General features: G+C 41.7%; 2 protein-coding genes across 15 annotated transcripts in view; both read right to left on the reverse strand.

Annotated features, from left to right (window-relative positions):
• LOC146985557 (synaptic vesicle glycoprotein 2B-like) overlaps positions 1 to 688 on the reverse strand; it is a 34,960-nt gene extending 34,272 nt beyond the window's left edge. Inside the window, exon 1 of the mRNA XM_085778599.1 lies at positions 671 to 688. The gene's annotated coding sequence lies outside the window, so the exon portion shown is untranslated. The remainder of the gene's footprint in view (positions 1 to 670) is intronic.
• Positions 689 to 6,911: 6,223 nt separating this feature from the next.
• Positions 6,912 to 21,312, reverse strand: part of ndrg4 (NDRG family member 4) — a 53,124-nt gene continuing 38,723 nt past the window's right edge. For 7 of the 14 annotated variants that reach the window (XM_085778611.1, XM_085778605.1, XM_085778604.1 and 4 more), the window contains 14 exons: positions 20,721 to 20,826; positions 17,732 to 17,852; positions 17,462 to 17,524; positions 16,761 to 16,821; positions 16,536 to 16,622; positions 16,394 to 16,450; positions 16,116 to 16,219; positions 15,969 to 16,025; positions 15,728 to 15,779; positions 14,345 to 14,392; positions 13,968 to 14,003; positions 13,776 to 13,827; positions 13,567 to 13,605; positions 11,223 to 11,803 (listed from right to left, as the gene is read on the reverse strand). In XM_085778611.1, the coding sequence (XP_085634737.1) occupies positions 11,649 to 11,803; positions 13,567 to 13,605; positions 13,776 to 13,827; positions 13,968 to 14,003; positions 14,345 to 14,392; positions 15,728 to 15,779; positions 15,969 to 16,025; positions 16,116 to 16,219; positions 16,394 to 16,450; positions 16,536 to 16,622; positions 16,761 to 16,821; positions 17,462 to 17,524; positions 17,732 to 17,852; positions 20,721 to 20,826 (1,038 nt within the window). In that variant the 3' untranslated portion in view covers positions 11,223 to 11,648. Of the gene's footprint in view, positions 11,804 to 13,566; positions 13,606 to 13,775; positions 13,828 to 13,967; positions 14,004 to 14,344; positions 14,393 to 15,727; positions 15,780 to 15,968; positions 16,026 to 16,115; positions 16,220 to 16,393; positions 16,451 to 16,535; positions 16,623 to 16,760; positions 16,822 to 17,461; positions 17,525 to 17,731; positions 17,853 to 20,720; positions 20,827 to 21,312 lie in introns of all 14 variants that reach the window. The other 7 variants (XM_085778612.1, XM_085778608.1, XM_085778606.1 and 4 more) reach the window with 1 other exon arrangement.

Raw genomic sequence — 21,312 nt, forward strand, 5'->3', positions numbered from 1 at the left:
TGGAAGATATAACTATTTAAGACTTATATTAACACAAAAATATCGCTTACTTCTGCTTTAAGGCTTGTACAGGAATCAGTTTCAGCCACTCTTGTTTGCCCTGTTAAGTAGAAAGTCAATACCAAGTTTCATTAAAAAAAAAACCTCAGTGGATTTCAGTTTACATACCCCTGTGGGGAACTCTGGCCCCAGACTGTGGGCCTACAATAGGACCATGAGACTAGTACACCTGGCAATAAACAATCAAACAAAGCAATAAAAAACAACAGTCAGAGCCCTATGTCATATCATGGTTCTGAACACTGCAATATACCCAACATAAATTCAAACAAAGACACAAAATTGAGCAAAGGTCAACCTAAAATCAATCACAACTGAGACCCAGCACAGTTAGCAACTTTTGTGTCCAGGTAGCAGTCAACAACGACAGTCGGCCTCATTATGGCAGGTGAGACAAAAATGTAGAGTTTCTATTCAACCATTTTCAGAAACATCTTCAACCAAATACACTGCAGGGATCTTAGAAAAGGTTTTGCCCGTGGTAAATTATTGCAGACCTCCCCCTTCTGCCAAAGACACAGGACTGACAGGTGTAAACAAACCCAGGAGGAGACTCATTCAGCTGTAAAAAGCCATTACTTTTCTGTCAAACACAGAAAATCCTACTTACTGTCTGTCAGGAAGGATGTCCAGGAGGAGAGGTGACCTGCTGTGGTCATCTTTGACGCTGACGTTAGCCGACCTAGCCAGACTGGCTAACACACACTGTGGTCAGCTTTCAGTCAGAAGTTTTTTGAGGAATGACGAGTTGAGGCCCAGGTGGATTGTATAGGCTACTGGTTTGGAGTCGTCCTCCGGGATCCACGTGGGTAGTTTTCCGACACGGTGAGGTCAAGGCAGAGATAACTTACGCGGACGGGTGGAAGTGAAGTTGGGGGAGTTCGCCAGCTGTGTAGCCTATTGGAGGTACCAGCGTGACCTGATAATGAAGGCTAGGCCAGGTGAGGAGCGGAGCCCAGCTCACCACAGGTAGGCTGAAAGTCAGTCTTAACACTCACACACCGCACCGGACAATATTAATCTGGTCAGGGCAGGTTGCAACGTCGCACTACTTAGCAAAAGTTCGTAACGCAGATCAGACTGCAGAGCGACTAGCTGCTAGCTTGAAATGCTTGGTGGCTCCTGCTAGCTCGCACTAATCCTGGTTATCTGGGTGATGGTCAATCATTCCGGACAATTTCAAGTTTTTCCTGAAAAGATAATCTTGAAAACGAAGTTTCAATTAATCAGCCACCACCACACAGTCTTCTTCACTTTCTTTTCACATTTCTCACCGTCCTTGTTCCTACTTTCTGTCAGGTTTGTTTTCTCGTCACTCACTCACTCATTGGCTTTCCCAGGTCGATTATTCCTGAATGAACACCCATGCAGGGGAATCATTCCACCCACAACAAGACAGCTAAGACCCAACCTTGTGATTGGCCCTTTTCCTCGTTCCGTAACGTTATCTAGAAAGTGATAGCTTTATTTCACTGAGTAAAAACCAACGAACAGACAAAATTAAAAAAAAAAAAAAGTATTATTACAAAAATGCCTTCAATATTTTTTCTGCTTTCACTGAATACCTTGAAGGCCCAGATGTTCCCCAATTTGTTTCTTCACAGGACGTTTATTGTGAAATATCTTCAAAGATGTAGCTACAGTAATAGAGTGTTGTCGAGTCTTTATCCCAATAGCAGGCTAATGGATAGTGGGGTTCAGTTTACTGCCCTTGGACTTGAGGAGCCGGGGATCAAACCACAAGTTTTCAGATAGGAGGACAACATGATCTACTGTCTGAACCACAGAGTTGTTAGTTATTTAGCCTCTTTGAATAAATACACACATCAGTTTAAATTTATCTCCTGGCCTGAAACTTTGCATAGGATTCAAGAGTGACTGAGGCCTTACTGCATCCCTGTCTCTGGATTAGCCTACATGTCACAGGGTAATTTCTTCACGTGTATGAATTGGGCATACATAATGATTTTTTTTTTAAAGTAATGTCTTCTTCTCTTAAGACCACCCATATGAGGCACCACTCTGTTTGGGGCGACAAACAACCTAAAGCACTCACATTCACAACTATGGGGACTATTAGTGTCACTAATGTGCACACAAACACAGGCACAGGGCGAACAAGGCCATTGTCCAGGGATTTAACTCACATTTTTGCTATGACTTTAATGTTTAACCATGTTATCACAATTAGCCTACCTGACTGTTTCTGTTACTGTACAGTGATGACAGAAATTCAGTTTCACAGAAACATTTGAACTCCCATCAATCCCTGCCATTAATCTACATGAATGAGTCTGTTGTTTATGTGCAGTTGAAGACATTATTCTTTTCCTTTTCTTGCTTCTCTTTTTATAATCTTAACTTTACACCTTTTTTCACAGTTCTGTGGCTCATATGAAACTCATACGCACACAACACCACTACAGATTCACAGTGTTTTAAAGTGGCACTGCAGTGGCAGCTGTCTGTATCTTGTGGGTGAACCCAGCCAGCCCCGCTACTGTTTAGTATTCCACCTCAGTAAACAAGGCACATTATGTAACATCTGTGAAGTTCTGTGAATAGGGACCAGATGTAAAACCTCACACGTGCCCCTTGATGCAACTCATGTAGAATCAACATTTATCACTATGTTGATTTGTACGTGTTTTAATCATGATGCAATATATTGAAACACATCAGTACACACCACACTGCAAAGTACTTCTATGTAAACCACCATCATCATTTCAAAACAGTAATATGCTTTCTGAGGCACAACAAATCAATTGATATGAGTGTTTATAACTGCAGGAATGCATGTCTTAATGACAAAGATTCATACAATAGTAATTCAGAAGATCACAGAGAAGACATGACGACAATGCAGAGGTTATTTACTTGCCTTATCTCCTTTTGGAAACGAGAAAGGCAGGTGGGATTTCCCTCTGCTCCCTCTCCCTTTCTGGATGCTGGAGATCCCAAAGCACTGATGCAGAGAGGAGGAGAGGGAGGGAGGGAGCGAGGGAGTGAGAGAGAGAGAGAGAGTGGGAGGGAGGGAGGGGAGTGCTAGGTTTCTTGATGCAGTCTAGACAAGGTCTGAATACTTATCAGCCCAGTGTGTTTGTGTTATGGTGAGTGTGAGCGGTACCAAAGTGAGGGTGCAGAGTCAGACCCCTCTTCATTTCATCCTGTGTGTCTGCATGAACACACACACACGTACACACACTGTTATCTTCACCATTCCTACTTCGATTCAAGAAGATGAACTGTCATTAATCACTGCTGCCTATAACAATTTTCCAAATGGACTCTGTGAAATGTGTTCTTCACCATGGGAACCTGGATGCGGTGAGTGTAGTAAGTTGTGTGAATAACCTGTGTGATTCTGTACAAAAGTTTGAACACATCTCACAAAAGCCATTAATCTTTCAGACCTGGTTCTCACCGTGTCGTCCTCTTCATCATGTCTGTCAGGTCACGCCCACTGTGACAGATGTTTACACAGATAAGCCTGGTTGCCCACATACAACCCACATTATTTCTTAAATGAAATAGAAGTCTGCAATCCATTTCCGCTGCTCTGCTATGCTCACATGACTCCTCCTCTCTCTGTAACTCATATCCAATACACACTTTTAATTAGCTCATTGTTTTGTTCTTTTATCACCTGAAGCCTCGGCCTGCTGCTGCCGTCAGCGACTCACTGCCACATCAGTCTGATTGATGCCGCCTCAGTGGAGCGAATCCCTCCCCTGTTCACGTTCCCACCTGCTGTGCCAGAGACGTTACTCACTGCTCAGCGGCTCTTCTCTGCGACTCTGCTGAGACGACAGCCATGAGCCATGGCATGGATTTAAACAATCAGTTCTGTTCAGTCAGTGCTTGTTGTGGCAGTCTGCTGCAGAGGAGGCTCCACAGCACAAAGACTGCACATGCATAAGCAGGTGTTTGGTTGGCTTCACCACTAAAACAATTCTTCTCAGATATTCCATTCTCTATTTTAAAATTACTCATTAGCATTTACACATTTATGCAGCAAGCTTCTCATCATGCTTACTACCATTCTTGCAGGTAGTCAGGGCTAAGATGGTGGGTTTTATTCATGAAACATAGATCAGCCTATAATGAATGATTTTTTAATTTTCGTGTCATGCCATCACTGTGGCCCATCCCATATGAGATTACAAGACACATTTAAAGCAGAAGTAAGCAGAATGTTTGTGTTAATATAAGTCTTAAATAGTTATATCTTCCGACAGTAATCACTTATATAGAGTGTTTGGTCTGAAACACGGGTCTGTCAGTCACTCTGCTCTGCTGTAAGCCGAGGAGAAAACTTTCCTTGTATCCTACAACCTTTATCCAATGAGGAGAGAGAGCGGCATAAAGGGGCGGTCCTCTCTGTATGTGCAGCCAAGGGATGCACGTGAATGTGGTGACGTACTGTAGGGACGAGGGCAGGGACTGTTAACTCCATCGGCTGACAAGAAGTTAGCCAAAACGACCAGATCGCTTACTTCTGCTTTAATTTTTTTTTTTTTTGACCAAAAATTAAAATTTCTCCAAACTCGGATATATCATCTGGGGGTCCGAGGGGAGTCCAACGCAGAAGGTTTGGTTGAAATCGGGTCGGTGGTTTTGGAGAAAATGACCAAAAACCACACAGGCCATTTTGAAAAAAACGACCACCCCGCGGGTTAATGACAAATACAAAAAAAAAACTAGACAGTCCTTCTTGTTGGCGTTACCTGCCACACAGGTGTGACATAAATAAACAATTTAAGATTACTTTCAGTATTCAACTATATATCGCTCTTCGTCTCATTGCCCAAGCTTTTTCAAGAAATGAAGAAAATCCAAATATATTCAAATGAAAAAGATATATATATATATACATATTTAAATGTATTTACATGTATTTATTTTGCTTTTTTCTTAATTCACAGATGAGGCAGAAGTTTAGGAAAGCAGAAGCCAGGGTGGATGATGAAGACGGACTACTGTATGCTACTCGGGACTGATCAAGATCTCCTGTGCAAAGGACTGTTAGCTACAATTGAGTAAGCATAGTTACATTGTGCATGTTCATGATTGACGGGGTAATGACGTTTATCATGAGGTGTAGGAATTCCCTTACCAAATTTAGATCTTAATCTAATGTAATCTTGGTCTGGTCCATATCATATTGATGTAATAAAATGCTAAAGATGATGTGGCATTTTTTTATGTTAATCTTTGAGTCCTTACCATTGTGTTTCATTCACATGCATAGTTTCTGTTTTGTTGGTCTGTGATCCATGATGAACAACATTTACTTCCCTGCAAGACATGCATGTTTGAAAATCACACTGGTTCGGCTTCATCTTGATTCTTGAAGGTGAATATCTCAGGTTCAGAAATGGGAGCCAGGGGTTTATAAGTACTGGTACCATGCTTGCAGGTCCAGATGAGGCCGGTAAGAGCACCAGCAGAATCCCCAGTGGACTCATCCACGTCAAGAGCGGGAGTGACTTCCATTAATTCTCAGTAGAACAGCTGCGGTATTTCATAATTCATGCTCATGGGGCTTGATGTTCAGACAACATCACACACGTGCACACACAGACATGTGACCTCATTCTTAGATGGTCCAAGGAACAACAATAGGGTTGTTATGGCTCCTCTCATTCCCACTGTGTTTTTTCTTCATTCAGCAACACCAAACATAAGCAGTGTTATTTTGAAACCTGTTTGTATTCACAGATCTGCACTGATAATCAAAGAAATAATGTCTGCACTTTTATTTATATGCAGATATATTCATTAATATTGACTTCTGATAGTTATTGTGAATGGGTAGGCCTATGTTAGGATAGAGCATGGAGCCTACATAGTATTGCGAGAGCTATAGCACTACATTCATGGCAGAAACTCTTTGAATGAGTGATTTATATAAACTCATATATTTTATAAACTTAAAAATTATACTTATACTGAGCTTGAGAACATGCTGTATTTAAGTCTGCACCCAAGCTAAAACCAGTACTGTATACTTAAGTCCTTCACAATAATGTCATGGTGCAACAGTTCCCATCTCTGCAGTACAGGCTCCTTCATGTTGCTGTGTGTACCACCACCTGCTGGATGTTTTCTGAAACTCTCGTTTCCAGCACCTACAAAATGTCGGCTGATACAGGGATGGAGGGAGAGAGTCATTTGGAAATAAAATTGAATGCATCCCTGTGTATTTATTTTAGGAACTGCAAGCATTGCTATGACAATGGACCTGTTGCAGGAGTCCAACGAGGCTATCTGATTATCTGACAGTGAAAGTGTCCCAATTAGGCCTTTAAAGAAAAGTGGTATCTATCACAGGTGACAGTGCAGATTCAGAATTTTGTGTTTGTATTTATCATGGGAGAGTAAATTGGTAGTTTTCGGTGGCCACAAAATAAACAACACATGCTTATTATTATTAAAATATTAGAACAATGATAAATAAAATCAGGTTTCTTTCATATTATTTTTAAACTGGGTGAAAAATTAATGTGTGAAATGAATGAATTTATAAGTAATGATAAAACTGGTTGATATTCATCTTGAACCTACCCAATGCTATATTATACAAAATATCAAATACCAAAACAGAAAGTGTTGCATACACCATGCTGTGTGTAGCGGAGTCCTGTCCTGCATGTACTGCATGTTGCCAATCATCTTACACAACTTTTATCAACTACTTTTTATTGGTTGATCTCACTTTAAAACTGTTCACGTAGAGTGGTGTCTGTGCATTAAATAATGTAATACAAATGTCATGTAATTTAATGAGAGCTGCTCCACCTTCATTCAAAAACTTCAACATGACAGAAAATGATCCAGCACCTGACTTCTGACACAAAGTCTTTATTTCTTATTTGTTACTTGATCAATACATGGACAGAGACAGCTTACTGTGTATATGTATTTATATATAATATATTTAAACTTAACAATACACATCTTAATGTCAACAAAGCAGTTAAGGAGGCCTTCACATCAGGGACCCAGGCCCGGATCCGAGTACAATTGACCCCCAAGTCCAGTTCATTTGATTCGTGTGAACAATTAGTGTGAACCCTGTGTACTCTATCCATCCACTTGAAAAGGTGGTCTCAAATACATTTCATGTATATATGGGTATGGATTAGGGTTCACATCAGGCATGAAAAGTACTGTACCAAAAGTCAAAAGTGCACAGATATTAATAATGTGACATTTAAACTATTCGATTGTCTCCTTCAAACATGGCGGTGAAAAGATTTTGCTGGTCTAATGAGGAAATTAAAGATGTGCTTAATGAAACCAAACAATCACATCAGGACTCTACACACAAATGCCTAAATGTATGGTATAGTTGAGGAGTATTTACATAAATGAGTACAATAGAACAGCAGAACACTGGAGCAACAAAAAAAAATATTGATGAAATTTGTACTTTTCTTTCCATCTTCTGAGTTTAGTTGCAGATTTTAAATCAAGTAGATGAATACTACTGTTTTGGTGTGTGCACTTGGGTACAGAGCAGCTTTACTATTGTAAAAGCAGGGGGGCAATCGTACTCAGGCACATACCTAATATGAACACGCCCTAAGAGTCTCTCCACTTTCGTGAATAGAAACACTCCCACAGGGAAGACTCCCACAATATGAAATCCAGATGAGAAAAAAAGGAACTTATTGCTCAATACAAATCAATTATAATGTTAGTAAGAAGAAGAATAGTAGCAACAAACATGAACCAATGTGTAATATATATAATACCAAGATGAGGTCACACCTTATTGTTGCCTAGAAAAAAGAGAAACTCCAAGGGAGGAAGAACAGAAACATGTTGATCTTCACAATACAGTAGCATTAAAGTGTTCAGTTCAGGTAACCTGCTCGCTAAATAAAAAGTATCTACAAGTGCAAGGAGGACAGAGGTCTATACAAACTGATCTAGAGCCAGTTTACGAGAGGTGTCAACTTTCAAAAATCGCTACTGAACTTCACTATTTGTAGACATTTAGGGGGAGCAGGGAGGAGCTGGGTTTTCATGTACATAGCTATAAATGTCAATGATGCAGAGGCAGGGATACAAGCTCAAACAATAGTGAGGGGGATCTGAGGGGATGAGGTGGACAATACTGTACAGCACTTCAGAAAAAGGACAAAATACATTCAGGAACACCCCCAGGCAGATTAAACAGAAGTAGTGTAGGTGGAAACGAAAGTGTAGATGGCTGAAAATAGCTCAGTGAAGCGAACACTGTAAGATACAAACTGTGCTACATGCAAACTTCAGCGTCGATGAACTGACTGAGGTGTTAGATCATCAGACCACTGTCCTCTCACCATCTCTCCTTTCAACCTGTCAGGATTTTTTTTCACACTTTAACATTATTTCATTCAACGATTATTTCTCCAGCCTCAGCAAAAATCACATTCTTTCCTTTAACATTCACTCATTCAACACGTTTGCGGGTCAGAATCTCTCTCTGTGTTTTGGTTACAATCTCTCCTCTTTGTGTTTGCTTGAAGGAAGTGTACTGTGTCAGCCTGTTGCTCTGCAGGGCCACTGGTGCATCACAAACACCAGCGGTATTTTTAGAAAGTGACTTCAGCTGATAGCCCTTTTGGGTGGCGGCTGGGCTGGCCTGTGAGAGGCGGGGCACCTTGTTTTTTTTTTTTGTTTTGTTTGTTTGTTTTTTTCAATGGGGGAGGTGGAGGTAGGTTGGGGATGGTGGTGGAGGGGGTCAAGATGGCTGGGGGTTGCCCTACATTCCAAGCTTGGCGCCCAAATGGCTCCAAAAAAAGCCCTGCCCCTTACAGGCCGCCTCAGGTAAGCGCACACCTCAGCGATTGGTAGCTACAACCCCTCTGACGGGGTCAAAGGTACATTTACATTTACATTTGTAAAAATGGAAACAGGAGAAGCTGACTGTAGTACATGAACATGTACAACATGTACAATGTTATCTGGGGACCCAGGGTCTGATCACCATGAGCAAGGTGGTCCAGTATTACAGCAGACAACAGCACCCAGCTTCACTAGTCTAAAACTATACTTCTATACATGTACTGTATTGGTGACACAATGGTTACATAGCACATCTACACACACAAGTACATGGCATGGATTCCTACTAACATGTAAATTGAATTCATAAATCTAAGTCTTTTCTTTGGCTTAGTTCCCTTTCAAGGTCCAGTCCATGCAGCTGAGTTGAGGTGTATGAAAATGTGTGTTTATAGGGTAATATTTGTGTGTGTGGTTGTGGATACTACTGGTTGTGGGCTGCGTTGGTATGTCCACAGAAAGGGGCTGGACACTGGAAGGGGAGGCTATTGCAATTTGTTAAGTGGCGACCCGAAAGGTTGGGCTTGTCGGGTCAGCCTGGTTCTGCCTCGGTCCCCCTGGTCTGGTTTGGTTTGGGTCAAAGTGTGATTGTCATGTTAGAGACCACAAAGAGCCGACTACAGGTAGAACCACATCAAGGTACGAGAATTAGTCCGTGTTCAGATGGCCAGAAAACACGGCACTTCTCATGTATTCGAATTGGGAAATGAAGATGCTGAGGGACGGTGACGTCATCATCTGAAACAATGAGTTCAGCATCTCTGAACACAACGTGACATCTTCCAGCAAGGTGCTGTATTGGCCAGTGTCAATCATGCATGGACATCCTGGATTGTACTTCACTGTCTAATTGGTACATGAAACAAAAACACATCTGAGTGTAAATGTCTAATGTGGCCTTGCACACAATGATGCCAATTGCATCTACGGTTCTGTTTAAATGGCCACATGACGGATGCTAATAAATACCGGCATAACACTTGACACTACTCTGGTACCATAATACCCTATGATTACATTCACATGCATTTACATGTTAATGAATACCTACTCTAGCTCATATTCACGAAGTGGATTGTCTTATAAATGTGACACAAAACCTAAAGCTGCACTAATGTACTTCTGAATGACAGTGATAGGGGAACATTTCAACATTTTAAGTGGTATTTAGGAAACTCTTTGTTTTTGGTTCATCCCTTCCCAGGCAGTGAAGTAACACAGCGAACATAAATTATTGTGTCCCTATTAGTCTGACTAGCACAGTCATATATCATGCTCAGTTTGCAATTTAGCTCATACAGACACAGTAATGTTCTTCTATTAGACATAACTCTAGTCCTACTCTAGTCCTACGTTTACATGCCACTTACAACATGGTACATTAAACTATTCAGCGCTTTGCGGTGCATTTTCACTTAGATACTCACTGACAGTTTCATGCTCACTTGATTTCACATGGCGCAACAATATGTGAGTGATTAATGTTCATTTCTACCTCTGAGTTGTTAGTTTTCTGCATGCTCATTGAGTGCTTCATAATAATTGTACTGCTATGTTAGTTACATTAGACTGCATATGTATATAATTCACTTAATGCTGATTTGATACTACAATAGAAGCTGCTCACAAATCGGTCATCTTGCTTAAACACATTACACTTGCCATATCGTGTGCAGATGATCATGGTAAAAGCAATCAAAATGGATGAAGCTACTCATAATGTCAGCTGAACTACCTGGTGGTGTAGTGATTAGGTTTCTATGCACTTGCAAGCTCAGCTCTACGTCAGTAGTGCACCTGCTCCTCACACCATTCCCACAGGGCTGTTACATGGAAGTGCCTGTACACCTAAAATGTATGTATGCCGATGACACCACCATATTCTAAGACTAGTTCACAAGTTAAAAATCTTACAGCTCTACATCAGCGTGGTGTACTCTACCTATGCTCCTAGACTAAAGAAAAGCTAATTACATCTTCTCTAAGAGCTCCAGGTGCACTGGGCTACGATTGGCTGTGTTCTGGTGTCTGTCAAATTCTGGACCAACCCGCTCTGATGCTCACCTGTCACTCACTCATGGAGAGAAATAAGCACGGAGAGAGATCCTCACACTTCTGTACAACAACAACAACAACAACAACAAAGCACACACTGTATCCAAAATACTGATCTATTTTTCCTTCATGGCAGCGACTAAACTTTCCCCTTTTCTTTGTCATATCCTGCACTCTCGCCATCTCATGTCACAGTATCAGCAGCAGCTCTTTGTCACATATTGCTGTGTGGATTGTTGACAGACAAGGGTTGCTTTTTTGTGGGGGTGGGGGTGGGGAGCGAGGTTGTGGTTTTAAAAAGGGAGACAGGCAAAGAATGAGGGAGACACTTAGCAAACACAAGAATGACACTTCAAGAACAAAATCAGTTGGCACAGAGGGGGTGAAATTGAAGTGAATATTTAAAAGGTGTGGCCGGGGTGTTTCAGTTGCAATACGTATGATATTTTACTGTGGAGGGGGAGGGGGAAGAAGAAGGCAGAGAGCTGTCTTCATTTTGTTTTTGAACCTTCATTCCTGTTACTGTCACAGTCTACCCCCCGCCCCATCATGTCTCACACCCTCAGTCCTTCACTTCATTAAAAACTATTTCCTCATTATAATTCATCCCCCCATCCTTGGCACTTCCTTTCTCTCTCCATTCCTCCGTCTCCTCCTTCCCTCTCTCCCTCCCTCCCCTCTTCTATGGCTCCTCAGCAGGACACCTCCATGGTCTGGGTGACTGTGCCGACTCCCTCGGTGCTGTCAGAGTGGGTGCAGGCCCGAGAGCGAGACCCATCTATGGAGCTGGCGCTGGTCAGGGAGGCCGTCCTGGATCGGGCCAGGCGGGTCATGCTGGCAGAGGGCACTGGAGGGAGCGGGAGGGGGGAGGGGGGGGGATAAATCAGCATTACGCTTAATAAAAAGCTGCGAGATCAGCAGATGTTGGGGAGATGTGGGGAGAACATGCTAATGTGGAGAGTTTCTCTTTGTGTTGCTGGTGAGAAGCTGACTGACTCACACAACAGCTGTGTGTTGTTGGGTTAATGTGTCTACACACAGACACATTGTCAGTGCCATGCTGGAGAATTTCAGGGCTCAATTTATATTAAAAAAAAAAACTCAGTTCTCTTTTGAGAGTATAACGTTATTATTATGGAATTGTATAAGAGATTACAATTCCATAGATTAGTATTAGTAAATTTAATTGTATAAGATCAAGTGAATGGGCCTGTAGTGCAGTTTTCAAAGTCAAGAATGAACCCTGAAGCTCTGAGTATCAATTCTGGGTCTGAACAGGTTATTTTTTCATCTCAAAATCATAATCATTAATAAAAATAATAAAACAGTCATTAGGGTTCATGCAAGAAAATAGCATTTACATTTCATTAATGTTAATGTAACTGTCCAGGGATTATTTTTGTTGGAAGGACAACTTGTGTTTCGCTATGGAAAAATTGTGGTGAGTCACTTGGAGCAGCTTTCATTAAACTCCTGGCCACACAGGGGCAGCAAAGCACAAGACACTTGTATACAATATGCTTTTAATGCTGCAAACACACAGTCAACACTTATGTTTGAGCATCATTTTTAACTTATTTTTAAAAAGGAGTTGTAACTAAAGCTGTAATATAATTACTGAAAAATGGTGAAGTCTGCACACTGTTGTAGCTCCTTAAATATTTATTGTAGGCTATAAGATCAACGTTTCGATCACATAGATCTTCGCTTTGGAGTTTCTCCCTCCTGACGAAGATCTATGATCAAAACGTTGATGTTATAGCCTACAATAAACATTTGAGGAGTTACAAAAGTGTGCAGACTTCACTCTTTATCTAAAATTCTGTTTGTTTGTTAGTCCTGCACCTGTAATATTTTGGATGTGCGTGCTCTATCCTACTATTGTAAAATAATTACTCTAAAAATAAAATCCACACTGGGTTCAGCTTTAAAAGCACCACAGAAGTCTGACCAATTGCTGGTTCTTGTTAAAATGTCAACATCTACTTCTACTAATGCTGCACACTCATTGTATGATGTGCAACAAACCCTTATGCTCAGGGCACTAGACATTAATATATAAATATAAAATTTGATACACCTTTAAATGTTTGATTTTGAATATTGTGCTTATGTGTTTTAAGCTCAGCACTTTAATAACCCTGAGGACAGCTGAAGTTTTCTACTTTGTGCTCAGTCAGCAGTTTATGTAGTTTTAATTAGCAGTTTTCATGCAGTTCACATTTGGTCACAAGAACTGTGGTTAATGTTCTGTGGGCAACTCTCCTTTAAAGCCTGAATTATTGCTTTACTAATACTGATGATAATACACTACTGACATAGTTGCTCAAAGCTAGCTGAAGGCCATGCAAAGAGCCATATTGGAGATGCAATGGTAAAAGGGATGGGGGGTGGGGAGGTTAGGAAAGTATATTTTTCCATGGGAGGAAAAATTATTTCGGAACAAAGATGAAATTTAATGTCTATGCAATAACAAACAAATAGTTCAAAACAGCCCAAAATAGTGTATTAATAAAAACTGAAATTAAATCAACATAAATTTCAAGATGCCAATGTCATCGAACAGGGCAGCAGTAAGAGGTCAGAGGTGAACGGGGGAGGAGAAAATACCTGGCCCTCCACTCAACCTCCGATCCTTCACATAAGCGACTGAGAAAATAGGGCAAGGAGACAGAGGGCAAGATTAACACAACTCATATCCCTCTGCACCGAGCACATGGCATCACACCACACTCACACATCACTGCTATAACACTTGTGCTTTATATCTCAGAAACATACTGTCACTCATGAACTACACTGTTGTCATGGATACTTACTGTAGCCCATTCCCTGCAGGAAGTACTTGAAGGCCTCAGTCAGTTTGCCAGGCTGCAAAACAAGACATCAGAGTTTGAATAAATATGGATATTGATTAATCCATGTTGGGCTTTCTTTACTTCACTTAATCACTTGGCGGCTTGTTGACATGTGTGTGTGTGTGATGCTGTTTGTCGGTGTCGGTGTGTTACCTGTGTGAGCTGAGGGAGTCCACCAGAGTCAGCCATCTGCAAAGAGTTGAGAGAGAGGGCTGTGGTCAACCAAAGCGTGAATCACTTGGTTTATTTCTTTTTGATTTATTTAGCTTTAATGTTTTTTTCTGAGACGTTGAGTCTTGAATCTTCTACTCAGCTAAAACTGTAGCAAGGTTTATGCTCATCATCACTGAAACAAAGTAGTTCATGTTTTCATGTATTTATGGAGACTTGAATGCGAACATGAACATTTGCAAATGTGGAAATATTGAACATCATTATTAAACTAAACATATTTTTTGTCTTATTAAACATCTCTGTTTAAGTTTCCATCTGTCTTGTTGTCTGAGTCAATGTGCAGCAGCTGTTGGTACCTTCAGGAAGGTGGTGTTGGTGGGATCCAGTTTGGAGTTGCACTCCACCTTGAAAACAAAAACAGCAGCTTGAATTGAGTGCGACACAAAAAGCTTCGTCATGAAAAGCTTGATGTGGTTTAAACAGTGTGAGGATTCAGAGAGGAGCTGTGTGCTGCAATGTCCAGTCTGTATGTGGAGGCCATGTTGCTCTGTGTGCATATGAATGACCCAGATACTGCAGTGAACTGCAGAGATGAGTCACTCCAGCAGCTGAGAGCGCCCCACCACCACACACTCACACTCTCACACACACACACACACACACACACACACACACACACACACACACACACACACACACACACACACACACTCACAGACACACAGCTTTGACCAGACACACATGCACTATGCATGACAATCCTCTTGGACACATATGTGTTTTTACTTTCTGCTGCAGCTGAAGTCTTTAATTTTTCATACAGAAAATCAAATGACATATTTCACTTTCCAAACATGTTAATTATGAAGAAACTAAAAATACACAATACACAACTACGTACATGCATGTGTGTTATTTACTGACTAAATGTTGTCTTTGAAGTTCTTTTTCAATTGATGATGTCAGATGCAACAAAGAGCTGAAGGTTGATGAGCAGGATATGGGAATATGTGTCAAAGATTTATGCAAAATAGAAGGATGTATCATGTAAGTGGGAACAAACGCAGCAGCCTCCACTGCTCATACTGTATCAGTGGATATGAAATATTGACATGACCTCCATCTGTCACATCCAACACAACAACCTCTGTTCATATCTCTGCTGCCCTCCAGCCCTTTCCCACTCTCCATCCCTCCATCTTTCCTCTTCTTTCCAGGGGCTTTACAACAACAACAACATCTATGCACCCTGCCTCCACACTTCTCCTCCACCTCAGTGAGTGAAGTTTGATTTGAACATGGAGTAGATTAACTGGTGCAGAAGCATAAATATCTGGGCCACTAGGTAACACCAGAGACAGAGCACGGCCATCTGGCCCCTGGAGAACACACACACACACATAGACCTCAGCATCTTTCAAAGTCATGTATCACACATACAAACAGATGGACAGACACACACAGAGTCCCTGGAGAGTGGGGGAGTGGGGAAGGGGGGGCTGCAGTGAGAGTGAACCAGGTCTCTGCTGGCTGACTCATTCCTGTTTTCCTGAATGGGGACAAACAGTCGCTAAGTGGATTTACATGCCAAGTACAAAAGACTGAAAAGAGAGGGGGGGCGGGGAGAGTCGGGGCTACTTTGGAGGATGGAGTCATCATCTCTGTGGGCGACTGAGTGGAGCTCAGAGTAACGATGGCAGGAAGTTGTTTGAAGGTATAAAGAGAGAAGATGGACTCACCACTCCCTCCTCAGCAGGAGCATTGTCTCCTACAACCAGCATCACAGGACACCTGCAGGGACACAGCAGCCATGTCACACATTAGACCAGTAGATGGAGGACCATTATGGATGATTATGATTTGAAATGAAAGTTTAATTAGGGTAATTCATGGGGAGAGAGTTTAACTACAGGTGATAAAAGGTTGATATTAGAGGGAGATATTATTGAGTCTGTTATGAAACTGTGTCTGCAGACTCACTTCAGAGTTTTGGCGTTCAGCACCGTCCCACTGCGATTCATCTCCAGATCCCTGCGACTGCAAGAGTAGAGACATCATGAAATGTGTGTGTGTGTTTGTGAGTGTGTGTGCATATATGCATGTATGTGCGTGTGTGCTTCTTTCTACCTGTTGTACATGTTCCAGAAAAGCTGCAGGTTGAACTGGTTGACGGTGTTGTTGATCTGTTGTCGGTAGCTCTGCACCAGCTCTGTGTTGTTCATCAGCTCCTCCTGTGTGTGCACACGTGCACAAAGACACAGATAAGAAGGTAAAAATAAATGAATAACTGTTCCTAAATTATTGCCTAATACAGATTTAAATATGCAGTAGTTTTCGCTTTGAAAAGTAGAAATGTCAGTTTTGTTGTCTTGTATTTTCCTATAATTCCTGTACAATGAGCTCACCTGGCTGAACAGATGTGGCAGCACGGTATCAGGCAGAGCGCTGGTCAGACCTGACAACTGGAAGAAAAAACAGGAAGATTCTTATAGTAGGAAAACAGGAGGCGAGTTTATCAGCAATTCAAAACACAGTTGGGACAGGCACCTTGGTGGCGGCCCAGTCGATCCATCCTTTGCCGTTGGGGTCAATGTTGAGCAGAACCAAACCCTCCACCAGGTCAGGGAAGATCAGCTGAGAGCAGCAGACATAGAGACTGATTAAAGACTTGAGGACACATCAAAGCTGAATGTCTATACTTCCATCCAGCTCCATGTTTCATCTCAAAAGTAATCTGATTACACAGAGCAGGGAAATCATGACTTGACTTACAGCGAACTTGGCCAGAATATAGGCTCCAGCTCCAACTCCAATCCCAACGATGCTCTTGAATCTAAAAAGAAAAAAAAAAATCATTGACCCATTTGAAAGCTGTGTTTAAAAATAAAAGATAAACTGCAGTTAATTTTCACTGATGCATGATGAAGGTAAAAGTACTACAAGTGTACTAAGATGACGTGATGTGTCTTGTACCATGTTACAGAAAAGTATTGGCAGCACTTTTGTTACACATGGCAACTGTGGCTGGTACTTCATCTAAAATTAAGAATGTTTTCAGTTTCCTCTCTTTCCTCACTTTCAATTTATTAAAACAGGAATAAAAGAGGTTGCTTTAAGGCAAAGTGTAAAAACAAAGAAGTGACTTTAATTCATTTGATCATATTTTTGATTGGTTTTGTTTAATTCAATTTGTCTGTTGTCTCTGTAATTATTGTAAACATTTTCAAAGTACTAAAAATATCAAAAAGCAGAACAGAAAAAATGAGCTACAGAATTTTTGTAGCACAGAAAGAACAGATTTATCAGTCGTCTGTACAATAGATTTTTATAGCAACAGACAAAAGTCTTGTCTGGCCGATGTGTAAAGTAAAAAGAGCACAGAGACATGGTGTCCATGCAGATGGCTGCTACTGAAACACTAGCTTTGTGGGAATTAATGTGGGCCATGTCATCTGAAAGCACAGAGCACCAACCCAAAGTGCTGCACCACAGTGGGCAGCATCCCGGCCAGCTGGTCCATGGTGGGGTACTGGTACCTGTAGAGAGAGAGAGACAGAGGACACCACTCCTTCAGACCTGCTGTGATCACTGATGTGTTTTAACCTCATACTTGTGATGCATTCAAACACATTACAAATACTCTACACTGTGGACTTGGAGGTAACGATGTTAGCTGCAGCTTTATCTATTCATCAATGGTCTAAGACAACACATGCTCCATTTACGAGTGCATGCTCACATACCCCTGTGGCATCTGAGAAGCTCCGATCTGCTGTCCTGGGGCATCAACATGACAAACCACAAAGTGCTTGGTGATTTCCTGCATGTCCTCATTGTTGAAGAAAGTGTTGAAGCACAGTTTGTCTGCAAGAAAGAGAGAGATGGAGGAGATTAAACAAACAGAGGTGACAGGAGGAGAGAGGACAGAGAGAAAGGATGAGGGAAGAAAGCAGAGGGAGAGGAGAGGAGAGGAGAGGAGAGGAGAGGAGAGGAGAGGAGAGGAGAGGAGAGGAGAGGAGAGGAGAGGAGAGGAGAGGAGAGGCAACAGAGAGTGGATTAAATGTGACCATCTGTGCCAGGGAGGATATGACAGTCATCTCAAGCAACAGATATTCACCTTCATCTTTAACATAGGAACTGACACATTATTCCAAACTGTTGTATTTTATTTATTGATGTGACCAGATATGCATTTTGCATTATGCTCAGGTCTCAGAAAAAAAAAATCATTGTTTATTATTACTGAGATGTTTCCAGTACAGTAAGAAAATCTTAATGCTCTGCTCTGTCAAAGTGAAGAAAATGTTTTGTTACACATATCTTAGTTGCTACATGCCGTAGCATTATGGTTGTGCTTTAACCTGATCAAAAAATAATTTCCAGATCTTGATGCCCTTAAAGCAGAAGTAAGCGGAATATTTGTGTTAATGTAAGTCTTAAATAGTTATATCTTCCGACAGCAATCACTTATATAGAGTGTTTGGTCTGAAACACGGGTCTGTCACTCTGCTCTGCTGTAAGCCGAGGAGAAAACTTTCCTTGTATCCTACAACCTTTATCCAATGAGGAGAGAGAACGGCATAAAGGGGCGGTCCTCTCTGTGTGTGCAGCCAAGGGATGCGCGTGAATGTGGTGACGTAGGGACGAGGGCGGGGACTGCTAACTCCATCGGCTGACAAGAAGTTAGCCAAAACGACCGGATCGCTTACTTCTGCTTTAAATCCACACTTAGTGTCTATGGAGTGTTAAGGGTAATAAACATTTCAGGATTTAAAACCTTTCTTATAATCTCTTCTCATGTTTGTCAGTGGACTCTTTTTACGTAAATGAAGGGACATTGAGCGACTGAAACTCTTCCCTTGTTTTTGTGACACAGTTATTTTCAGAGTGACTCCCTGGGGATTTCTCTCTGAATGTGAAGCTCTACCTCTTGAACCACTACACACTACTAAAACATTGAATCCTTTCTTAGCTGGTCTACATTTATAATAGATGTCAGCTCTCCTTGCCGTCCTCCCACCGGCTCTGCAGATGGCCTAGTTCCAGCCCATGTGTGTCACACTCGGTGAAACCACGCAGCAACATTGTTTCCTCCTTCAGCTCCGAGTTAATTTAACGGACCAATTAGTTTGATAACTGGGTTAGAGATGGAGGATAAAAAAGGTTGATCACTTAATCTGATCTCAGAGCTGTAGCCCTTGGTGGGGTTTGTATCCAGCTGAGGACAGAGGTGAAGTTGGTCCCACATCCTCCTGCTGAATCAGCGGACAGCGGCATCAGTCTGCACTACTCACTCAATGACCTACTTTATCCCTTTGCACTTGCACTTCCTCCCGCTCTCTAGTTATTAAGCATCTCTCTCTCTCTATCATCCCTTTTCTTTCCTTTTTTGTTCCCATCATCTTCTCTTTTCCACTGCAGTCGTATCAGCCACTCTGATTCATCTTTCTCCATCTCTTCTCTCCAGCAGCTCCTGTTCTTTGACCTGTTTTCTGCTTCTCAGCATCCATCTCTCCCTCCCTCTCTTTTCCTTTCACACCTTTATAATCTCTTCTCCATTCTCCCACTGTTTTCCTATTCTCTCTACTGCTGTGTTTTGAACCGGCAGGTCTCTGTGCCATCTGCTGACTGGGAGCATTGTAGATGCATTTATTTTACAGGAACAATAAAATCTCTACCAATGTTCCTTTTATATCTTTTTTTCACTGTGTCCCCTCCCTTGTCTTGCTCTACTGCTACGTCGCTGCACCACAGTCAGGTGATTTAGTGCCTGAGCCTTGTGCTTACCCTGCAGCAAAAGCAATTTATTTGTTGCAGCCTTTACAATCTCCATTAAGTTTTTCTGCTACGCGATTTTTATTTCTTCTTTCTGTGTATTTTTCCTCGTTTGTTGTATTTTTCCTTCTGATTTATATTTTTATTATTCGGCTCCAGAATAATTATCTTTAAAACTGGCAACAAAATCCAGACACATTTACAGTCATATCAGCAGCCAGCAGCAGCTGTGGATCATCTCTGCTCCGTCACACCCCCACCCCCCAAACCTCCCATCCCCTATCCCACCTCCGCCCATCAAGGCAGTGCTGCATTGCTGCTGGCCCCGCCCCGCCTCCCTCCGCAGGATGGGGATGTTTTTCTGACCTACATTTCATCGATGCCTCTCTCACACTCACACGCTTCCATCCCCTCCTCATCAACTCCTCTCCTCTGTTTGCGTCACCACTCACCACACTCTCTGACTCTTCTTTGTCTCGATGTTTTTGTTCTATTTTCATCTCCTCTGTTTATCCCTTCATCTGTCCTTCTTCTCATCTACTCAATAGTTCATTTTATCATCCCTGCATTTAGTAGATGTGCAGCAGACATGTATTTTGTGCTAAGAATGACAGATGATTCCAGTGCAACATCACCATCTCACTGAATTAATACAAGACAATTCATATAAAACCAACGTGTTTTCATAATAACACTGATTAAAGTGAGATTAACTTTATTCATAATTCCTCCCTACTTTCTTATAATTAGGCTACTTGTGTTCTTCTGAAATTGGAGACTTTTCTGGGTGAGATAATAACAAGTGTAAGTGTGTGTGCGTGCGTGCGTGTGTGGGCATTAGTAGAGTGATAGCAGGAAGAACCGATGTGGCAGAGACACCAATTATCACCTCTGGTAAGAGCAGAAACACCTTAGAGAAAAGACACACACACACACACATTCTTGGTGGATACTCACGGTTCAGTCCCACATCGTGGTAGGTGAGGATCGCAGGCTTGTTCCCTTTAGGTGCCCCGCGGATAACCACATGCAGCATCCCAAAAGGTGTCTCAACATCATGTTCCTGTGAAACACACAAACACCTGGTTCACACACAGCCATGTGTTTTTGTGCGAACATCTGCACCTGAGCGCTCCCGCAGAGGACACACAACACACTCATCTATAATTTTAACTGTTTCACACTGTGAGACACGACACGTCAAAATGACTTGAGGCTCATTGTTTATTATTATTTTCTATTAATTATTATATTTACTCCTTGGAGATTAACTGACACTTCATTAATTGATTGATTTGTTATCATCATAATTATCATCATCATCATCATGTTTGGCGTCAAATGAAAGAAAACTTCTCTAGCGGCTTCACACTGTGAATCCAACACGCGCATGTTATTACCCACATTTTGTCAGCTTTCACTGGTCAGAGTCAGACTAACTCAAAATGGAGGAAGGAGAAATGTGTTACCACAAGCTGCATGATGTGCACACACACCACACTCACACAAACAATTTATGACCATGTCTACGTGATCCAGCACACACTGA

This window comes from Trachurus japonicus, chromosome 6 (genome assembly GCF_045865225.1).
Source record: "Trachurus japonicus isolate A0001 chromosome 6, Traja_1.0".
Taxonomy (NCBI): Eukaryota; Metazoa; Chordata; class Actinopteri; order Carangiformes; family Carangidae; genus Trachurus; species Trachurus japonicus.